This window comes from Morone saxatilis, unplaced genomic scaffold, assembly GCF_004916995.1.
Source record: "Morone saxatilis isolate NCDOM2014 unplaced genomic scaffold, NCSU_SB_2.0 Contig21, whole genome shotgun sequence".
Lineage (NCBI taxonomy): Eukaryota > Metazoa > Chordata > Actinopteri > Moronidae > Morone > Morone saxatilis.
The window spans coordinates 3531255-3551054 of NW_023339774.1; the positions used below are offsets into that span (position 1 = coordinate 3531255).

The following is a 19800-nucleotide window of genomic DNA, read 5'->3' on the forward strand; positions in this document are numbered from 1 at the left end:
CCCTCTATAGCCGCTACTGGCTTGTAACCATTTTCAAGATTGATATGTATCTATATTTCGTAATCTTACTTCTCATGCGCACCTTTCCTCTACTTGCCAATAACCCCACTGTTGAAGTTAGAGCATGCATTTGTATTAATATTGCATGTCTCTCGGGCGTATGTGGAGTTAACACAGAGTAGTGTCCAATGTCTTTTTTGCGTGTGGATGGGGTACTCGGCAGAAGATGATATCTTTTGATTTAAGAGATATAAACCAACGTGATAATTTATCAGTTGTTACAAACACTTTAGCAGGAATACCGCAGATGGTAGTGACACAACCTGAACTTTAGTGGCATTTCTAATGTTGGTTGAAGTTGAGAGATTGCAGATCGAAATTCGTAGTGGTCAGCGCACCGAACAAAGAAATGTTCACTCCTGTCTAACTGTCGTATTGTCGCGCAAGATGCGAGACATTTGTATATTTGACTGCAAAGAGAGTGACGAGTATGCCCAATTGTCATATTTTTCCTCTCCGTTTATCAAGAAACTCACAAACATTGTCCTGACATATATCTAAGCAAAGAATTAGATACCACTTTATCCAGCTAGAGGTATGTTAAACGATTATGGATTGTGCTCTCGCTGTGGAGATTGACTCTCCCCCCCCCCATTTATTGGTTAAAGTGAAATAGGCTAGTAGAATGTTTTGCTTACCAGTTTAGACTACCGTTCGTCTTCTATTCTTATTTTTTGCAGCAGGACGGAGAACTTTGCTTGTCGCAAACTACCTCTCCTGATGGTGGTGCTCAGTTAGCTGCAATCTGCAACTTCACCACTAGATGCCACTAAATCCTTCACACTGTTCCTTTAAGGCATTACACAACTTGGATATATTTAATTGTAATGTAATGTTTGTCTCTGCAGAGTGGCTCACAGCAGAGAGAGAAACGTTACGTATCCATCAGTGCAATGAAACAGCAGCTTTCACAGTTGGTTATAGGAGCAAATAAAACTAGATACAACAACTGAGATTCAACCAGAGCAAAAGGAATAATAAAAAAAAAACCTGAGGGAACTCAGCTAGAGATGGTTCATAAAACCCGGCCCGAGGTAGGGTTTCAGTTTTTCATTTTCATCTCATCATGGAAAAAATATAACTCTGTATGTTTAAATCAGGCAGAGAAGCGACATTTATAAGGCGGAGAACTGCACACAGCCTACAGATATCAACACTTCCTCAGACCAAACAGCTTTATCCACATCTCACCAGGAAGCAGCGGGGACCCTCACAACTGGCTGAAAGCAGATATTTAATCATGCCCGGATCTGGGCCAGGTTTCTGAAGATGTTTGTAGCCGACGGGGGAGCGTTGTTATCTCTCTGTGAAGGAGAGCTGCTAGTCCACTCTCTTTAGGATCTTTATTTTCTCTGCGTAGCCCTCAGAGAAGGCAGCAGAGAGGGGAGAGGAGGTTCTGCTTTGATTTAATACCACACCAGAATGATTCATCTCTTCCAAAATGAGCTCTAAAGTTGTGAGAAATGATTACAGTGATTGGTACCACAGCAGTGAAATACATAAAAGTAATATATTTCATTTGAAAAATTGAGAAAGTCAGTGCAAACGTGTCACCCCTTGAGGCATCCTCCTTTTGTGCTGACTGAAACCAGATGGAAGGTGTGGCTGGTTTATGAAACATAAAATTGCCCATTTACTTTCAATAGAAATGACATCTATCAGTATTTTATAACTGTGAAGATATCCATGAAGATGAACGAATGGGTGGGTGTATCACAATAAGCTTGTTAATCCAGTCATTCACTTTATTACACTGATCTGTGTGCTCTCATTGGACCTTAAGTGCTGTTCAGCACCACAGACAGCGACACTTAAAGCTGAAAAAATGGAAATCTGGTAAACTACCCAGATTGTTATTGACACATATACAACACACAGTATTTACTCTGACTGCTCCGTAAAGGAGCATTTGGCATTAGCACGTATAAGCCTCCCTTGATAGAGCTCTCTTATAGCACTGGTTTGGACTGTTTGGACCAGACATGCATTTGATCGAGCAGTTAGTCCTCATCCTTTAAAGCAACATTATGTAAGTTTTCTACCTTAAAATAACAGCTTCACTACCATTCTCGTAACAGGGTGAATGGTACCTCTCTATTTCCCACTCTGTGTCCCGTACGCCTGTTCGTGCACTATGTGACTTTGGGCTCCGGGACTGAACAAGCTCGTGTCGCTTTATGCTAACTGAGAGCAGCATCCTGCCACAATTGGAGCCAGGCGAATGGTCGATGTAAGCAGCCATGCTCAGTAGCGGAAGCTGAGGCAGGCTTGTACACATATTTTTACGAATTGGGAAAAGGCTCATTGCTGCTGCCCCCTCGTGGCCGACACAGCCACTACAACTGTGGTTCTCACCAGCGGCTGTGTGCTGTTTTCTGCCGCCCAGCCACAGGGGACGCTGATGATGATGCAATATGTATGTTCCTCTGTTGTCCCTGACATGCTGTTAGAAGCAGAGACTGAAATCTTAATGAAGCTCCAACATCTCACATTTGGGAATTGGCTGCTGAACAGCAAACATTTGAATGCAGCAAGTGACCCAAATATTTCAAATGAACCCATTTACAGCATCTATGGTAATGTTTTGGTCATAAAATGAAACTCAATCATTTCAGTGCCCAAACAATCGGGAAATTAACAAACCAGTTGTTTAAATCATTGAGAGTGAATGAAACATTTTCATAAAAATGTGCTGAACAATAGTAAAATAATCATCTATGTAGCTATTATCTTTACATTAGGTGACTTACTAGGGGTAGGACAATAATCATGAAGCTGAAAGTTTAGAAAAAGAAAGAAGAGATTACAACAGGAACCTTGAAGTAATACTTTATACAATTCAACATATATTTCTGTAGAAAACAATATATTTACATTTTTATAGACAGTTTTGTTTTTACAGTACATACAGCATTTACATATAAATAGAGAGTAATTTACAGCAAGTCAGTGCTGTAAAATCTGTATTTGCACTTGAGAACAAAAACCAATCTGATTTCCTCATGTTCAGTCTGACATTTTGCACCAGTTATGGTCAGGTTTTAGCTTTTGTGAGTGAGTTTTTTCTATCCTCCTTTACATTAGAGCAGTGGTTCCCAACCTGGGGGTCGCCGAATCTTCATGGAGGACTGCGAAGCCTTCTTGATTTTAAGGCGTGCTAGGCAAAAAAGAAGCCAAGTAAGTCTGTATGATTGTTAAAAATGAAAAAAAAAAATACTTTTTACAAAAGGAGAATTATGTATGAAATGTTCCACAAACAAAATATATGTCACTTTTTTAGGGCTCGTCAGTATAATAAATGATAGAAAAGGGGTCCCTAAAGTAAAAAGGTTGGGAACCACTGCGTTAGAGTACAACAACAACATTTTCAAGACCGAAACCTGATGAAGAGCCAATTTCAGCTGGATTTGTTGTACTTTCTCTCATTAAAGGAGCGTTCTACAGTGCTGTGTGTGTTTTGCACACTAAATAAGTGAGATGTTGCCTGTTCATTACACAGATAACAGAGGTACAAAATCTGGACACAACCATGTAGGTTTGTGAAACACTGCTGCCCTCTCACTAATGACTTGAGGTTTATGTGTCTTTTTGGGAGGATGCGTCTTTGTGTCGTTTTCCTCCGGACACTGGCAACATTTGAATGGACTTGGATCACATTATGAGAATACAGAAGACAACGGCTATGTGCCAGTACCCACACTATTGTAGACAAGTGTGTGAAAAATGTCCACATGTACTTCACTTAACCCACAACTATTCTAGTACGGTTTCAGAGGAGCATTCAGAGATAAGGGTATCCCACAATTCACCACAGTCTCACACCAGTCCAGTTGGCAGTAACACAGCCACACATAAGTTAGTTTTAGGACTGACAGTAATAAACAGATATAAAAAAGCTGAACCTGTTTGATTCAGCCTGAATATCAAACAATATGCAGAGAAATTATTATTATATAAACCATATAACAGCTTATGTCTGTTTAAGATACAGTGGGTCGAGGTGCTTCTGCAGTAGAACTGGATTTCTGAATGTAACTGTAATGCTGTAAGGTTGGACTGACCTTATTATTGTCGCAAAACTATTTAGAAATGTGAGTGGAGAGTTGTGTGACTGTGTCTCAATCTGTGTGTGTAATCAGATTTGTAAATGTGGGAAAAAAAATCCATCTCCGATTGTGTTGACATTTGCATGTGAAGACAAATCTGTAAATGTGTAGACATACGATACAGTTACACAACTCTACTTCTACTACTCACATTTGTAAATAGTTTTGCTACAATAATGGCCCCATACTACTTAACCCATTAATGTCCATAGTGGAATTTTATAATTTCCTTTACAGCACTAACAGTAGTTAGGCACAAATGCACAGAAATGTTTCAGCTCTGCAAAGTTTGAGGCTAAAGCTCAGGTTTTTCTTAACATATTTCCATACTTGTGTTAGTCGTTAGCAGGGGTTGCTTTTTTGATTTTCCAGAAAAACACCTTTTGGACAGCAGGTTAGGAATTTCAGATCTTCATAGTTTCTGATACATATACATATTCTGGAATGTTATTTATAGAAAATATATTTCAAAAAGAAAAATCATAATCTGTTGCCCTTCTTGGTCCAGTATATCCATTGTGCAGACAGAGGCCTTTTATAATGTATTCTTATGGGATAAAATGAGTAACTCCAAGAGACTAACGACCGACTATTGTAATATACAGAGATGACTGAATCTCAACAATTATAGGGAGCTATATTAAATGCTTGGTACCATTTGATTCAGCAATTTCAGTTTCAATAATATGTACATTGATCCAGTACAAAACTGATATTTAACATGTCAAATAAATGTTAAACTTATTTTTGTTTTGAAAAGTAAATCAACTATCTCTACCAAACTTTTGAGTTTGTCACGTGTAGCCACATGTCTCGAGCAGATTTTGTGTTTCTGCCTCTTAATAAACATAGTGATTAGTCATTAATGGGTTGTCCTTTAAGTGAAAATCAAATCAAACCAGCTGTGTATTGTGATGACGGGGTGATGCTCTCTTTGTGTCACAGTCAGTTCTAGTACACTTGACTTTTTAGTACAGCAAGTGTGAGCAATGGGACAAAGGACCCTCGTGACCTGGATTTAAAGCTGGACTGACTTTTTTGGTGTCACAGCGCCCCCCTGTGGACAAAATACATCTCATCCATCTGACTGGCCGTACTGGCTCTTAGATTATGCTTCATCACACCGATTCTTAAGTTTGCATAAAGCAGCAGGAATATTTCAAAGACAGCGCAGGTGTCTGACTAATTCAGATGTTTTGGTCCATTTGAGAGTTTTCTAGATGTTCTTTGTCATAACTTAATAACTGATGTGTATTTACAGAAGCTGATGTCTTCAGTGCACACAAGAGCATTAGAATGGCTTGCTGCGTTAAGAAAGGAGTCTAGTTTGTACTACAATAAGTTGTTTTTGTCGTCACGATCGACATAAGTTGCACACACAATACCTGGTGTCCGAGCAGTAGGAATTTTAGTACAGTTACTGTCCTTGCTGCTTAACATGAAGCTTGATGGTGGGTTCGGGTGCAGCAACAGGAGAAAAGTGATCTGTCTTCTCTTCCACCAAACTGTGAGAGGTATGATCTGTTTTAATATATTCTCACAGTTAGTGAGTGTATTTCCATGTGTCGTTGACGAAGGTGGATTTCAGTTGCACAGGCATTCCTGACTCTCTGTTCCTCACTGGTTTCAGCTGTAACTTAGGTTGATCAGATGCTCAGTGTCTTTGTGAAGGGCTTCTGAAGGCAGAGCGAGCCGTGGTGAGGAAGAGGATGGCTGTAGTAGTGTTCGATCAGAGCTGACAGATTGGGGAAGGTCACTTCAGTGTCCAGAAAAATGTGGCCCTCCTGTCAAAAACAGCCACAGTGACGGTAGACTTTAGTCGCGCGTTGTAAATGTTACATTATCATTATGTCTCATTCTAATTTTATACATAGTGAAAATATAAAAAAAAAGAGCAGCAGGTTTTTACCTCTTCAAACAGCCGGTAGTTTCTGGCTTTGCCTATGCTGATATCCCACACCACCAGCACCTGGACAACACAGCAAAGTTATTCCAATTAGGACTGTCTCTTACATCAGTATCACAGACTTCAGTTATTAAGATACCAGAACAAAGGATGATGGGTAATCCAGTCTAAAGTTATTTGAGATTTGTTTTCATTTAAAACCCCCATACTCTCTTATACTCTCTTATAGTCTCTTTCGGGTAAGCTTTCTATTTCTAGCAGCCTGTTTATTTCATACTGAGTGAGCTGAGGGTAAAGTAGTAGTTCAGTTTTAATATCCATTTTCTGAAGAAGAAAAACTAATCTTGAGTTTAACTATCCAGCATCTCACGTAATTTTAACACTAGCCATGCTAGCTGCTCTGTGAGAATGTACTTAGCCACAGTAGTACTTTGAGCTAAATGCTAACGTCAGTATAATATAATATCATTTATTTCCATTTGATAAAGAAAAGTGAAAGTAAGTGTAGCTGTACACCTGGTTTCACCCTGTACACTCATTCAGTGCACTCAGATTCAGTGTGGCCATTCCAGTTGGGGAAAATACAAAAAATATAAATTGTAGGAATTAATTTCCATGCATGCTGCCCAGAGCAGACCACAACTGTGTTAAAAATATCAAAACAAATGTCATTGTGGTCATCAAAAATGTTCACTATGTGTGAATTGTGGGAAATGCATTAAAAAGATTTTGGTGGAGGGGCTCTCATGTGGACCTCCCAGTGTCTATAATGTCACCGACCACAGCAGTTTTATATTTTTACCCGTGAGGTTTTGGTTCCTGAGTTTCTGATGCCGTACAGTCCATCCTGTGGAGGGATGGGGCTCTCTCTGAATAACCTGCAGATACAAACATCATCACTGGTTACAGCTCATCAACAGACACAGACACACAAACACAAATATACTGGACTACTGCACTACTGCTGCAAACAAGAAAGACTGAACAAGAATACATGTAGCAGATGTGTTTTCCCATGTGTTAAATTTAGATTAAAACTAGGGTTAATAAAACACATAAGAGAAACTTCATCATAAATAAAGTAAATAACAATGTCACTAAAATAATTGCATGAAATAAAGCAGAAAGAGAAAGCGATTTTCTTGTTTGCCACTAGAGGGCAGAAACAGACTGAATGAATATTCCAGTTTACAGCTCTGTGTTATAAAAAGTGTGTCATACTTTTCTACGAAGCTGGTTTCAGTCGTGTTAATGAACACAGAGTCCGGCAGCTGCACCTGCAGAGAGGAACACCTGGTTTAACACAATCTGAGACATTAAATACAGAAAGAGCAACAAAAAGCCACAGAAATAAGTTTGTTGACTAAAAGATTTGCAGTTGTAGAAAATATAGATAAAATGATATCAGTGGTGAGCTCACACAAAGACACTGAAGGTAAACAGTCAACCATTCTGTCCTATTTACAGAGCAGCTCTTCTGTTGGATACAAGCACCATGTGTCAGGGGAAGAAAACATCACATTTGCTCCTGACAAACGCAATGTGAGTGACCTCTCTCATAATATTGCACTAATTTAATTCAATTTCTCCAAGTGGAGCAACCTTGAAATCAGTACACCTGGTCTGAGATCAGTTGTGTGGTTTGTGCACCTTCATGTCAACAGCCTGAGACAAACTGATGTCCTGTTGCGTTGAGTTTTACAGCAACATCTATACACAGTACTCCAGAAGCCTGCAGTTAGGGTCAGTATCACATCACTCAGTCCCTCTTACATTCTCATAGTCCTCATCAGACTCGTCTCCCACGGTGTGTTTGCCCGAGTCTCGTTTCCTCCTGAAATCTGTGGGCGTCTCATCTCCCAACGAACGGAAGCTCTGGCCATCTGGAGATGCTCTTCTGAGGGGAAAACACGTTTAAGTTTGGTACTTTCAACCCGGTTACCTTTCTGTATTTTTGGTGCACTTTTTGAATGTTTTGTGTGAGTGAGTCCAACTTACTGAAGTGGGGTTCCTGGCGGTTTGGACTTGGCTGCAGGCAGCTGGGGCTTGACTGTTGGCAGAGGAGGTTTGGGTATCGCTGGCTTATTGTGTAGTCCAGTTTTAAGCAGAGGGGAGAGTGGAGGGGGGCCGGGCATTGATGTCTGGTTGAGGGACATCACAGGTCTGAGGGGGGTACCTCCAATGTTTGCAAAATGAGGAATCGGTAGGCTTGGCTTGCTGCGGAGGTTGCCCAACCCCCCGTGGTGGTTGTTGCCCAGAGACTGACTCCCTCCAGTGTTAAGGGGGCAGTTGGCGGGACCATTTAGGACCATCCTGGTCTCCAATTGGTTGCAGATGGGCAGTGTTGCGGGGGATTGGATCGACACAGCCGGCAGATTCCTCCGCTCTCTCCCGTCGCTCCCGGGCCCCCCCATGGATGTCGTCCTGTTTTGAAGAGTTTTCTTTGCGTTGGGAGGAGGAGGAGGCGGGGGGGTGGAGGAGAAGGACTTGTGCAGGTGGGGGGCGAAGGGGATAGGAGGAGGCGGGCCTTTGCTAAGGTCCTTTAGTATGGAGGGGGGAGGGATGGAGGGCGGGGGTTTTTTGGGGAGTGCACTGGTTGGGATCCTGTTTTGTGGCGGGGCAGGAGGTGGTATATACCTTTGAGGAAACCTGGACTGGAGTCCTGGCGGAATGTGGCCGGCACTGGGGGAGGAGGGTATGAAGGTGGTGGCCCCGTGGGTCGACCTGAAGACGTAAAAAAAAAATGATGAAGATAAATAAGAGTTTTTGGTTAAAGATTCTTTTGTTAAATTTTGTTTTCCTACATGTTTATTGCACTTATTATTGCCCTACATGTAAAACTGTAAATAAACCTTTGACCTCATAACTGTCAGTTAAGATGTCAGTGATGCAACATTTGGAGTTCATTGTGCGGTCACCTTCATTGAAATGGACTGCATGCGAGTTGGCTGAAAAGGTGTGCGTGGCGTCACCTGTTGATGTTGGTGAGCAATCGCTGTCCGGCTTCACATAGTCTTCCTCATCGTCATCGTCATCATCCTCCACATAATCTACGCAGAGGAAGGACAGGTACCACAGTTTAATAACACGCGAGTAGAACGTGCGTGTTGTGCCTATGTAATTATTAAGGTGGTCTTACCAACTTCTGTGTTGTCGATGGGGTGTTTGATATCCATTGGCCTCTCAATTGTGCCATAGAAGCTGTCAGCATCTGAATCTGAGTCACTATGGCGACAAAGAAAACGTTATCATGAATATATAAGATTGAAAAATCAAGTTTACGTGGATTTCATTGGCTCTAGATTCACGACATTTATTGCAGGCTGTAGACAGATCTTTGCAAACTAGCCATTATTGCTATAAGCTAGTTTGCAAGCTAGCTAGTTAGCTAAGCTTCCACCATTATGACTGTTGCCACCATGAACGGATTTATAAAAGAGGAAATTTGTATTATTTGATTTTATTCTTTATTATGTTATGAATTATGTAATTTATTATCCAAATTTAAGCAAGTTATATCCTACAAAAAGAGAAAACTAATTTGTATTTTTCTTAAATTACAATAACTTGAATAAAATATCTTAGTTATGGTTCAGGAATGAAACTGACTGTTTTCATATAAGTAAAGTGGTGAAGGAGCCCGACTGGCTGTGACAAAGGAGAAGTGTGTGGTGTGTACAATGGTAGAAAATGACAGATGTTTTGGACCCACTGAATAAAGTTCTTTTCAGTTGATCTGTGCTTTGGGTTAGGTTAGGTTAGGTTTATAGGTTTGATGTCTCAACCTTTTATGAAATCAACACAAATCTTATGACACTTCACGTCTACATTGTGTTGTGAAATATGATGTAATTTGCTGAAGTTACCTTGGAATGAACTCTTTTCTGTCGTTATAGTGATCTATCTCCCTCCGCAGGTATCGCATCCATTTCTGTAAAGGCAAAAATAATACGTAGTTAAGTGGCTGCTTGTGTGATTCGTTGTTATTCCAATTATTTAGTTTTGTTATTTCATAATTTGGGGGGCTTTCATGCAAACTACATTAATAATGAAAAGGAGGCATAAAATGTCAACTGTGTTAAAATTACAACTTCCTTAGCTGGTTACCCAAACTATACACACTCACACGCACATGTAGTTATATGTATAGTACATGTGTTGTTCTCACCCTTCTCTCGTCCTCGCTGGCTGCAGAGAAAAACCACGTCCTGTGTTTCTTACTGAAGTGGACGATCTTGAAGGGAAAGACATTACTCGACGTTGTCTCCTCTGCTGCTCTCATCACTCTGTGGAAGAGGAGGAATGTGTTGGGAAATATTTCTATCCATGAAGTGAAATATTCAGATTTCCACTCTGAGCCTGTATTCATTCTTATAGTGATAGTAAGACAAGAATGCCAAAGTACCCTAATGAACTAGCTCTGCTGGTGACTTCCTGTCCTGTAGAGCTAGTGTCACATGTGACTGACACAAATTCAACCAATAGCTGTGAATTCTAGGCGAACTTGCCATTTTGTCGTCCGACTACAACTTTTACACAAATTACACCAACCACGAGACCTTCCTGTAAGTCAAACATTAAGCCACACGTCAGCAAACTACTGACCTGTTGTAGCCATTGAGAGAGAACGCCCCCTGTGGTGCAGGAGAGGTACTGCTCTTGAAGTAGTAAATGCAGCCCTTGTGGAGGATGGTGTACCTCAGAGGCCCTGTAAGTGAGGGAGCAGATGTTAAGAATGTTTGCATCCAACCGCCTGTGTAATGAAACTGAATATGGGCACAAATACACCTGAAAGCAAACACTTTTGAAAAAGCTGAAAAGGTTTTTACACTTGACTGAGGTCTGCTGGATCAATACAGAGAATATCATTGGAGATTAAAATATATTGTCGCACATTCTGCCTATTCTGTCCACCCACTCTTAATATTTCTGATATGAACTCACATTTCATGAGGCTGAACTGACTGCCTCCTTTCTTATGGAGGTATCCTGCATTGGAAACTCCTCCTGGCATGGTGAGGAGGTTCTGAGCCCCAATGGCTCGCATCGGCACTGGCCAGCACACCTCTGGAGACGACATGGTTCTGCAAAGACAGGAGAGAAGAGATGAAGAAATTAGTTTGGTTGTACCTTAAGGATAAAATAAGAAAAAAAGAGATATTCATTTCCAGAAAGGATTTAAACCCACATCCTCTCTGTTACCAAGTCTGCTTCCTAACCAGCTAATATACTTTATCTTACAATGTCTTTTTAAAATGTATCTAAAAATGGACCCAGTCAACAATAAAAATGAGCTCGTTCCTCGTTTCCCCATAACCATTTCAGCCACGCTGACTCCAAAAAAACAGAAGAGAAAAAGAAATTCTGCTCCGAAATTACAGTATTTCTGTCAATACAGGAGGAATTCCAAAGTTAGCTGTCTATCCAAAGTCCTAGATCTGAGATCACACTGTGAGACACATCCACCAGCCTTTGACCAAACACAACAATGTAGGACCAAATTCTCAGTGTGACTGCGGCTACAAGCCACAGCTGCAACAACCATGCCCTCTTAATCTCTCTCAGAAAACACACACACACAAACTGGACTGGACTGCCTTGAAGAGAATATTAAGCCAGAAATCATCAAGTGTTTGCTACTGTATGGCTCGTGCATTCATTCTATGCATCTCATTTCCATAATGCTGGCTGTTCTTCTACAATATTATTAATGGAGAAAGTTAAAGAACAGATGGATCTAATGGCTGGTGCTATAAACAGTTCATATTTGGGCAAACTCTTCAGAAATGCCCGTATACGATTCAGGTGAGCTGCCAGGTGTTGCCTACCTCCTGCTGAGCCTCCTGTTGATGCTCTGAACAGCAGTGCTCTCTCTCAGCCGGCTGACTGTTGAGGCGAACACTGTGGATGCCAACGCTGGCAATAGGTCCATGACAGTAATGTCGAACAGACGGCCGACTGGACTCAAACTTGCTCTTTTCTTTCTGTCCTCAACGGGCTCACTGTTGCGCCTCATCAGATCCAAACTGAGAGGGATTTGTCTGTCTGGTTTTCTTCCTCCTCTGATAACGCTCTCTTTGCATTTCACTCTCTGAAGCTCTCTCAGTCTCTGCCGATCTCTCTTTCTATCTCTCTCCCCCCCCCGCTCACTCAAACTGAGATAGTGCACTTACGCAAACACTCACACACATTCTGCATGAGCACACACACACATTCAGTTTAGACAGGAAACACATTACTGTCATTTTGCTGGGGTTCGATGCTTCATGTAATAGGTGGTGTTTGTATGTGTGTGTGTGTGTGTGTGTGTGTGTGTGTAGGGGGGAGCAGTCGTCAAAATAAACATCCCAATCAAAGTTCTTCTTAATCTAATGTGTTTATGTGTAACTTCCAGTCTATCAACAGCATCTACTGACCTCAGAGGGAGAAAGAGGGAGGGGGTGTGTGTGTGTGTGTTTGAGGCCCAGGAATGAAAAACTCCACAGGCCAAAATCCACTTCCCTTTCCTTGAAGATAAAAACCTGCAGGAATGGCGTTTGTCCACTTCAGTATGCACTGGAACAAATCCGCCATCTCCACGTGTTTTTAAACGGTAAAGTGACCTTGACACGCAGGGGCTGCGGCCTGTTGTTGGACAGGAGCGCGATATGGATGAACGAATGAATAACAGCGAACCACTTCTGGCACAGTCCGTCCTCAAAAGGCAATTCATTGTCGGCTTGCCACAGGCTGAAAGTTGGGTGAAAAGCATGCTGTGTGAAATAAAAGAGAGAGCTTGAAGAGAGTAGTTCTCTGATGGTTGCTAGGGAAAGGCTACATTAGGTTGCAGACGCAGCCCCCCTGATCCACTGGTCGGAAAATGCGGTTTTCAAGATGCTGTGATGAGTACAAGAGTTTTTATCTGAAGGCTCGCTGTGCAAAGACTCAATTATAGACATTTTAATTCATTCTTTTGCACTCTTTTGGCACATTTTTATTATTTACTGTATATTGATCTGTATATATATATTATTATAATATATAGTTACATATGTGTTATATATTCTATATTTTTTTGTGTTGAATTTGTATATATATTTATGTTGGTTGGTATATATGTCATTTGTTATCTTGGAGTATGTAACGAATATAATTTCCCTCTGGATTATTAAAGTTATTTCTGAATCTGAATCTGAATCTGGAAGAAGCATGACATGATAGCAAACGGTTTTGACAGTGCTGACCTTGGACTAGCCTGTAGTAGTTTGCCAACCAGCCCCACCGGTACAACACACTCAATACTAAATTGCTGCAGTTGATTGGGCAAAAGATTTGAAGAAAAGAAAGAGAGAGAAAGTTTTTGAAACATGGGAGTCTGGATAGAGAACGGAAAGCTGATAAAAATTAATTAATCACCAGGGTGGAGCTGCTGTTGGTTTCTGACCTCTGAGTGCCCTGTTGTGTGTGTCTGTGTGTCTGTATCTGTGAGGACTTCAATAAGACCTACAAAGGCTATCATGTGGTTTGTTTTTCCAATTATCTAATGTAATCTTTACTGATAACCAGCGGCGACAACACACACACACACACACACAGATAAACGGCGAACCATACTGCAGTTAACTAAACCTCAGCTCAGTCTGAGTGAGGTCAAAGTTCACCAGCTGCTTATCATCGATGCGAGGATTTCCTGAAGTCCTGGTTCAGCTGCAGCAGAGCGGAGACGCAACACGATGACGCTCTGACTGTGTGCACTCACTCACTTTTTCATGTTTTCTACAGGAAGAGGCGTAAGAGTTGAGCTTTGGCCATTATCACATCCATGACATTTCAACTGCTGTCACTGCTTACATAGCATCTGATGCTACAACCACTTTCATCTTTTGCTCTTCAAATGACAGTTCAACTGCTTTCAGTGCTTACATACAAACAGACAGTTTAAGGGCCCACAGGGCATACTCATGTTGTCATATTCAAATTCCAGATTACATTTCAACAGATTTCCACTGCTTTTATACTTCAAACCCTTTCAGTGCTTCAACATCAACTGACACTTCAACTGCTTTCAATGTTCAGTGTGTAACATTTAGGAGGATCTATTGGCAGGTATCTTTTTATTAGCATCACCCACATTAAGATGGTAAAATAATAATCTACAGACCCCGTGAGTTCTCTTCCACGGAGTCCGCCATGTTGAACCGCCATGTTTCTACAGTAGCCCAGAACAGACAAACACTAGCTGTAGAAGGGGCATGGGTTTTACTGCCACCGTAGTTTCTCCTACACATTGACAGTCTGTTCTCACTCCCAGGTTGTCAAATACAGACGAGACCGGTGTTCTTTTAGATACTATAACTTCACCTCTAGATATCACTAAATTCTATTCACTGGTTCCTTAAATGCTTCAACAATTATTGTTTTGTCTTGTATGTAAAAATAAATAATTATTCTTAAGAATCTAGTAATAACTAATATTGTGAGAATTAAGTTATAATTAAAAGGAAATGTTATATTACAAGATAAGAAAGTATCACTTATACTTAATATTGTAAAGAAAAAGCCATTATACGTTTTGTGTAATATGTAATATTTAAAAACTGTACATTTTCTCAGAATCTCTCCTTCTTTTCCCCTTAATACTGTCATAGTTTTTTTTTTCAAATTTCACAATGAAATTAACAAAAGTATTTTTTTGCCAGAATTTTGTTGACTCAACTCTTCTGTCGTCTATCCAGTAAAATAAACAGACCTAACAAATACTTGAACAAACAACAGAAGAGGCAACAGAATCTTGTGTCAGATGAGGTCACCCCCTCCAATCAGAGGAAATGATGAATAAAACAGTGAGTTTCTGTACACTCTCTGTCAGCAGGGTTGCAGGATTACTGAGTATTGAAGTTTACCCAAGAGTTTCCTCCCACTGTAATGTGAAGCCAACCGCTTACATGGGAAGTTGCCAGCTGAAACATATACTTTCCACTGGGCACATTTACACTGCACCTTACCTTACATCACCATTTGTATGACAAGAATACTGTGAATATGCTAAAAGACCTGGTTTGTTCAGGTTTTATTTAACGTCCACATGAAATGGAAATCAGAGTGCTATTTCCTTCCGCATATTTATGTATATCCTGTAAAAAATCCCCAGTCAAGCAGCTCCCAGTGAACAGCTCGGCCGGACTGGGACCAAATACAGCGTCCGGTACTCACGGAGGGCAGTTTGACGGCAGAGAATAAAATACCAAGGTGTTTTTCTTGTCTGTTTTGGCTCCTGACACCCTGGGGCTAAGTCAGCTAATGTTAGCTGCACAAGCTAGGTGGTACTTCTTTTAACAACCACTCCATCTGGAAACTCTGTAAATCGCATCGGTACTGCCGTCATCAAACTGGCCTCTGTCAGTCTAGGAGGTTGTGTTCAGTGGGAGGCTGCTGAGCCCCGTTCGCTAAAGGTAGCTACATTAGCAGTTAGCTAAGTCAAGGCAGAGCACCTGGAAGATGTCAAAGGGAAAACCAGAGAATATTCTCTCCATAAAATATGATCCACCTACACCCAAATCACTGATCAAGATGTTGTGCTTTTGTACAAGTAATACCACTGTGTTTTTGTACCGTTATCATTGAGGTCCGGGCCCCAGAAGCACTCCTCTCTCATAGCTACCCATGCTGTTGCTAGCTATCTAACTAATGAATCTTTACTCTGTGTCGTTGAAGTTTATGATTGATGACAGGTGAATGTCATGATATTGTTGGTTGAAACCAGTTAGTTCATTCTTACATAAGCACGCATCACATTTTGTTTTACAGGAAGAAAAAAATGATTGGATTTCGATATAAAAACACAAAGAAATTACGTTTTTGTAAATTTTTTGGCATAGACTGTTAAATAAGGGTACAGTATGACTGGGGATGTAATATTAAATGGTTAAAAAGGCATGTTTGATTTCATCTGGACTTAATAAATAGAAAATAAAAGTGTGTTGAGGCTTTGAACCCTCTCACCCAACTGCTGTTATTTTAAGATCTCCATCCTGAACTTTGCTGACGTTTGTTTGCCAGAGATGCTAATCAGAGGGTAGCTGATTCTCAGGAAGGGAAGCACAGGAGCTGCTCACATACCACACTCATTCAAACATATTTCCTCCCCGGACACACACAACGGAAAAGAATGTCTGGGTTCCACAGTGATTTAAGCACTTTTCAGATTGTAGCTCTGTGTTTTCAGCCCTTTTCATTGACGCCATTTTATGGAAAAGTGAGCTTAATGCCTAATGTAAAACATTACCGTAATTTAAATTGTTTGTTACAAGCTTACTACTACTACTACTACTACTAGTTGAAATTATTATCAAAACTAGTAAACTAGTGATCATCTGAACCAAAGAAAGCCAGTGCAGGACTTCTGTGAAGACAACAAGGAAGCTGCTAAATCCCACACATCCCCATCCATCTGAAAGGCTACGGAACCTGTAAGATCCTGCAGAGGGCATAAAAACATCAGCTTTACCACCCAAGGTGTTGTATGAGTTTTTATTTATTTATTCCAGACTGCTGTTATGTAATGAAAAACATATCTTTTGAAGATGTGTCTCAGACAGACAAGGAGGCTGGACTACAGTCGACTGACCAGAGTCTCTGGAAATGGAAACTACGGTAACGATGCGATGGAAAATCCCTGATGAACGACATCACAGGACAGTATTCCTGTTAAATTTGCTAATGACAACACAGCAGTGGCAGTGGAATCCAAGACATATACTAGAGCCTGTAATATGCCTTTGTACATTAAGATACAGTGCAGTGATAAGAAACTGGCGTATACTGGATGGGAAGGACACTGATGTGATATAGTTCTAATTTTAAGTATGTGAGTCACAGACATCAGCAAATTCCCGGTTTCATCCCTGCTGTTGCTGTGTCAGGCCTGGACTGTAGCCAGTTTCACTTCATGCTGGTTTTAGGAGGGATTTTGCCTTTAGTCTGATTTGCCACAGTATTGAATGCAGCAAGAAAATCCCTTACTTTACCCTAAAAATATGTAGTGTAGGAAGCCCTGAATAGTCAGCAGATTCTCCTTCACAAACTCCATTAATCTAAGGGTTAGGGCAATCTGTATGAAGCCAAGGGCAAAAAAGTCCATAAAACAATCACTGCTCACAAAGCCGATCACTGTGAGAGCAACAACTGCATGCGACTGCATTTTTTAGAAACTCAGGTAGAGATTGTAGTTATAAAAGTGATGGGGATAGCATCATGGACAATAAAATGTAAATACTGAAGAACACAAGTAAATTTCTTGCTAAGTCAGACATGTGGTTTTTGGTGAGGCGGCTGATTTTCTTGGTAGTCATGAGGTCATGGGATCCCTGAAATAGCCAATAACCATGAGCAAAATCCCCAATCAGTAGACCCATCTCCATGACAAAAGAGAAAACTCCATCCATCAAACTGTGTGATCTATAAATGGTAAATGGCTACATTTATATAGCGCTTATTTCCACAGTGCATTCCAAGGTTTTTGCTGCTCGCTCAACAATTTGCATTGGTGTACCGGCATAAAAGTTCAAGTTTCGATCGCACTGATCAAAATAGTGCGTCAGATACAGTAGAGGCCCAATTGCTTTATTATTAAGAAATATGACCAATAATTATCTAATCTGTATCATACTTAATACTCATCATACTAATCATTCTTTTGCATTGCATTATGTTGAATCAAACCGAATCGCCCTGAGTCACAATAGGGATGAATCAAACAGGGTGACTCATATGGACATGGCAGTTGCTTCATATGTAACTTTATTGTATGAGATCATTTGGTATTCAGCCTCAGTGATGGTGAAGCACATCCCTAACACACACAGTCACAGACAACAATTTCAGCGTCACTCGGACAGGTGGATGGTGAAGAGGTGGGGATCGAACCGCCAACCCTGTGGTGAGTGGATGCCCCGAACTACCCCCGTAAGTGGCCAGTATTGAACTTTCTGACGGTTGTATTGTTCTACTGTACTATTTTGTTGGGAGTAACTGCTTCAACCTCAACATCTGTGAGACACAGATTTCAACAGCTGCCAGGTGTCTGCTACAAAATTGTGTGTGGCTAACCGGGGGCCCTGCTGCGCAGTGAGAACAGTGCACAGTGCACTTGATTATCAAACCAACTCCCTCCGCAAGACACAAACACATAAGCCCAGGCAGATGGAAAGGTCACAAGCAAACCGCTCCCAGGTGCAGCAGTCGCAGAGACACGTTCGTCCTGCTCAGGAAACAGATACTGTCACAGAGAGCTGCGTTTCCTGTTCCACTCACAGGGTCAGCTTCACATTTTCGCCGTCCCTGTAATACGTAGGTGTGATCACATGAATAGAAACTGAGGGCAAGTAGGTTTAACATGGTTTTTCTGAACTCTGGAGAGTTTCCTCTTCCACTTTAGCGTGTTTGCCCAGATGAATGATTAATGAGGCTGTGACAGAATGTGTGCACATTGACAACACTGAAGGAAAACCATTACAATGTTAAATAATGTCTTTGGATTGTCTCCCTTTCACCAAGGTACAAACACGACTGTGGTGTTATGACTGATGTTTTCTAATCTAATGTTGTTGCAGGTGAGGCCCTTTTTCAGTTTGTATGTGATGGATATCTTTTCTATGATGGTTTTATAATTGTTTTAAAAGGGTGCCGGCATCCTTTCAGTCCAACAATGATAAACTTACCAAACTAATTTACAGCTCAGGGAGCATTACACTGTATTCTCCGGGCATAAAAAGGGCAATGCTTAATGGTTAAAATTTTAAAGGTTATTTTCATGGTCCCCAGAGGATGAATTCGGTTAACATTTGGTGTTCGCCTTTTTTATTTACTTCTTCACCTGACACAGGGTCGAAAACGATAACCCATTTCCTGTAAATACTGTCTTCTCTCATCACTGTCTCTGACACAAACCTACCTTCACTTTGTGTCTACTGCTAATCAGCAAAAAGACCACTGACCATGCTAGACAACAGCATGTTAGCTTTGTCAGTGCAAGCATGTTCTCAATATGATGTTAGAATTTTGCTGTTTTCAATAGGTTTAGTCAGTTTGTTTGATTTGTAGAGTTTTTAGCAAGATAATAGCCTTGAAAGTTTCTACTGTAGCCTATGCTATATATTAACTTGGTCTATACTGTGACATTTGTAAGTATAGTTTTGTTTAGAGTTGTGGAGCTCACTGACTTCCAAACAGAATTGGAAATGTCAGAGCATCAATTTCACAGAGGAATGATGCACATCAAATCAGAGACAAAACTCTACACTTAATGTGTTCCATTTCTTCTTCTTTTCTCACAACTTCTCACAATAGAGTTTCCAAACTCTACAGGCAATGTGTGTGTTTGAGGGGGTGTCATGATGTTTTTATTTGTTAACAGGGCTAAAATAAAGATCCTTTTTCCTGTTTCCGTTGTGGTTATGACTCATAATTCATCAAATAAGATATGGACAAGTAGCTAGTAGATGGACAAGTAGCTAGGTAGATAGTCTAATAAAATTGTTAACCAGACACTGATTTAATTTACAACAGCTGCATTTTGCTTCTCTGGTGTGCAAGTATCAATATGTTGCTTGTAAATGGACATTGAGGAGGGCCGTTAGTACAGTGAGTACAAGTGACCAACCGGTGGGATTCTTTGGTTCCTTCTTTATAAACAAAAACAGAACAGAAACAGAAAGACAACTTTTACTTCACACACACAGACACACACAC

At 40.8% G+C, this 19800-nt stretch overlaps 1 protein-coding gene across 1 annotated transcript; it reads right to left on the bottom strand.

Moving 5' to 3' along the window:
• Window positions 1–2879: 2879 nt before the first annotated feature.
• On the bottom strand, window positions 2880–12110 carry sh3bp2 (SH3-domain binding protein 2). Its single transcript, XM_035668432.1, is given in 14 exon segments — window positions 2880–5950; window positions 6076–6135; window positions 6875–6950; window positions 7294–7349; window positions 7846–7969; window positions 8071–8705; window positions 8708–8796; window positions 9045–9122; window positions 9212–9297; window positions 9939–10003; window positions 10241–10358; window positions 10678–10780; window positions 11017–11156; window positions 11901–12110. Coding segments are annotated over 14 exon segments (1956 nt in total). The 5' UTR covers window positions 12089–12110; the 3' UTR covers window positions 2880–5812.
• Window positions 12111–19800: the final 7690 nt, after the last annotated feature.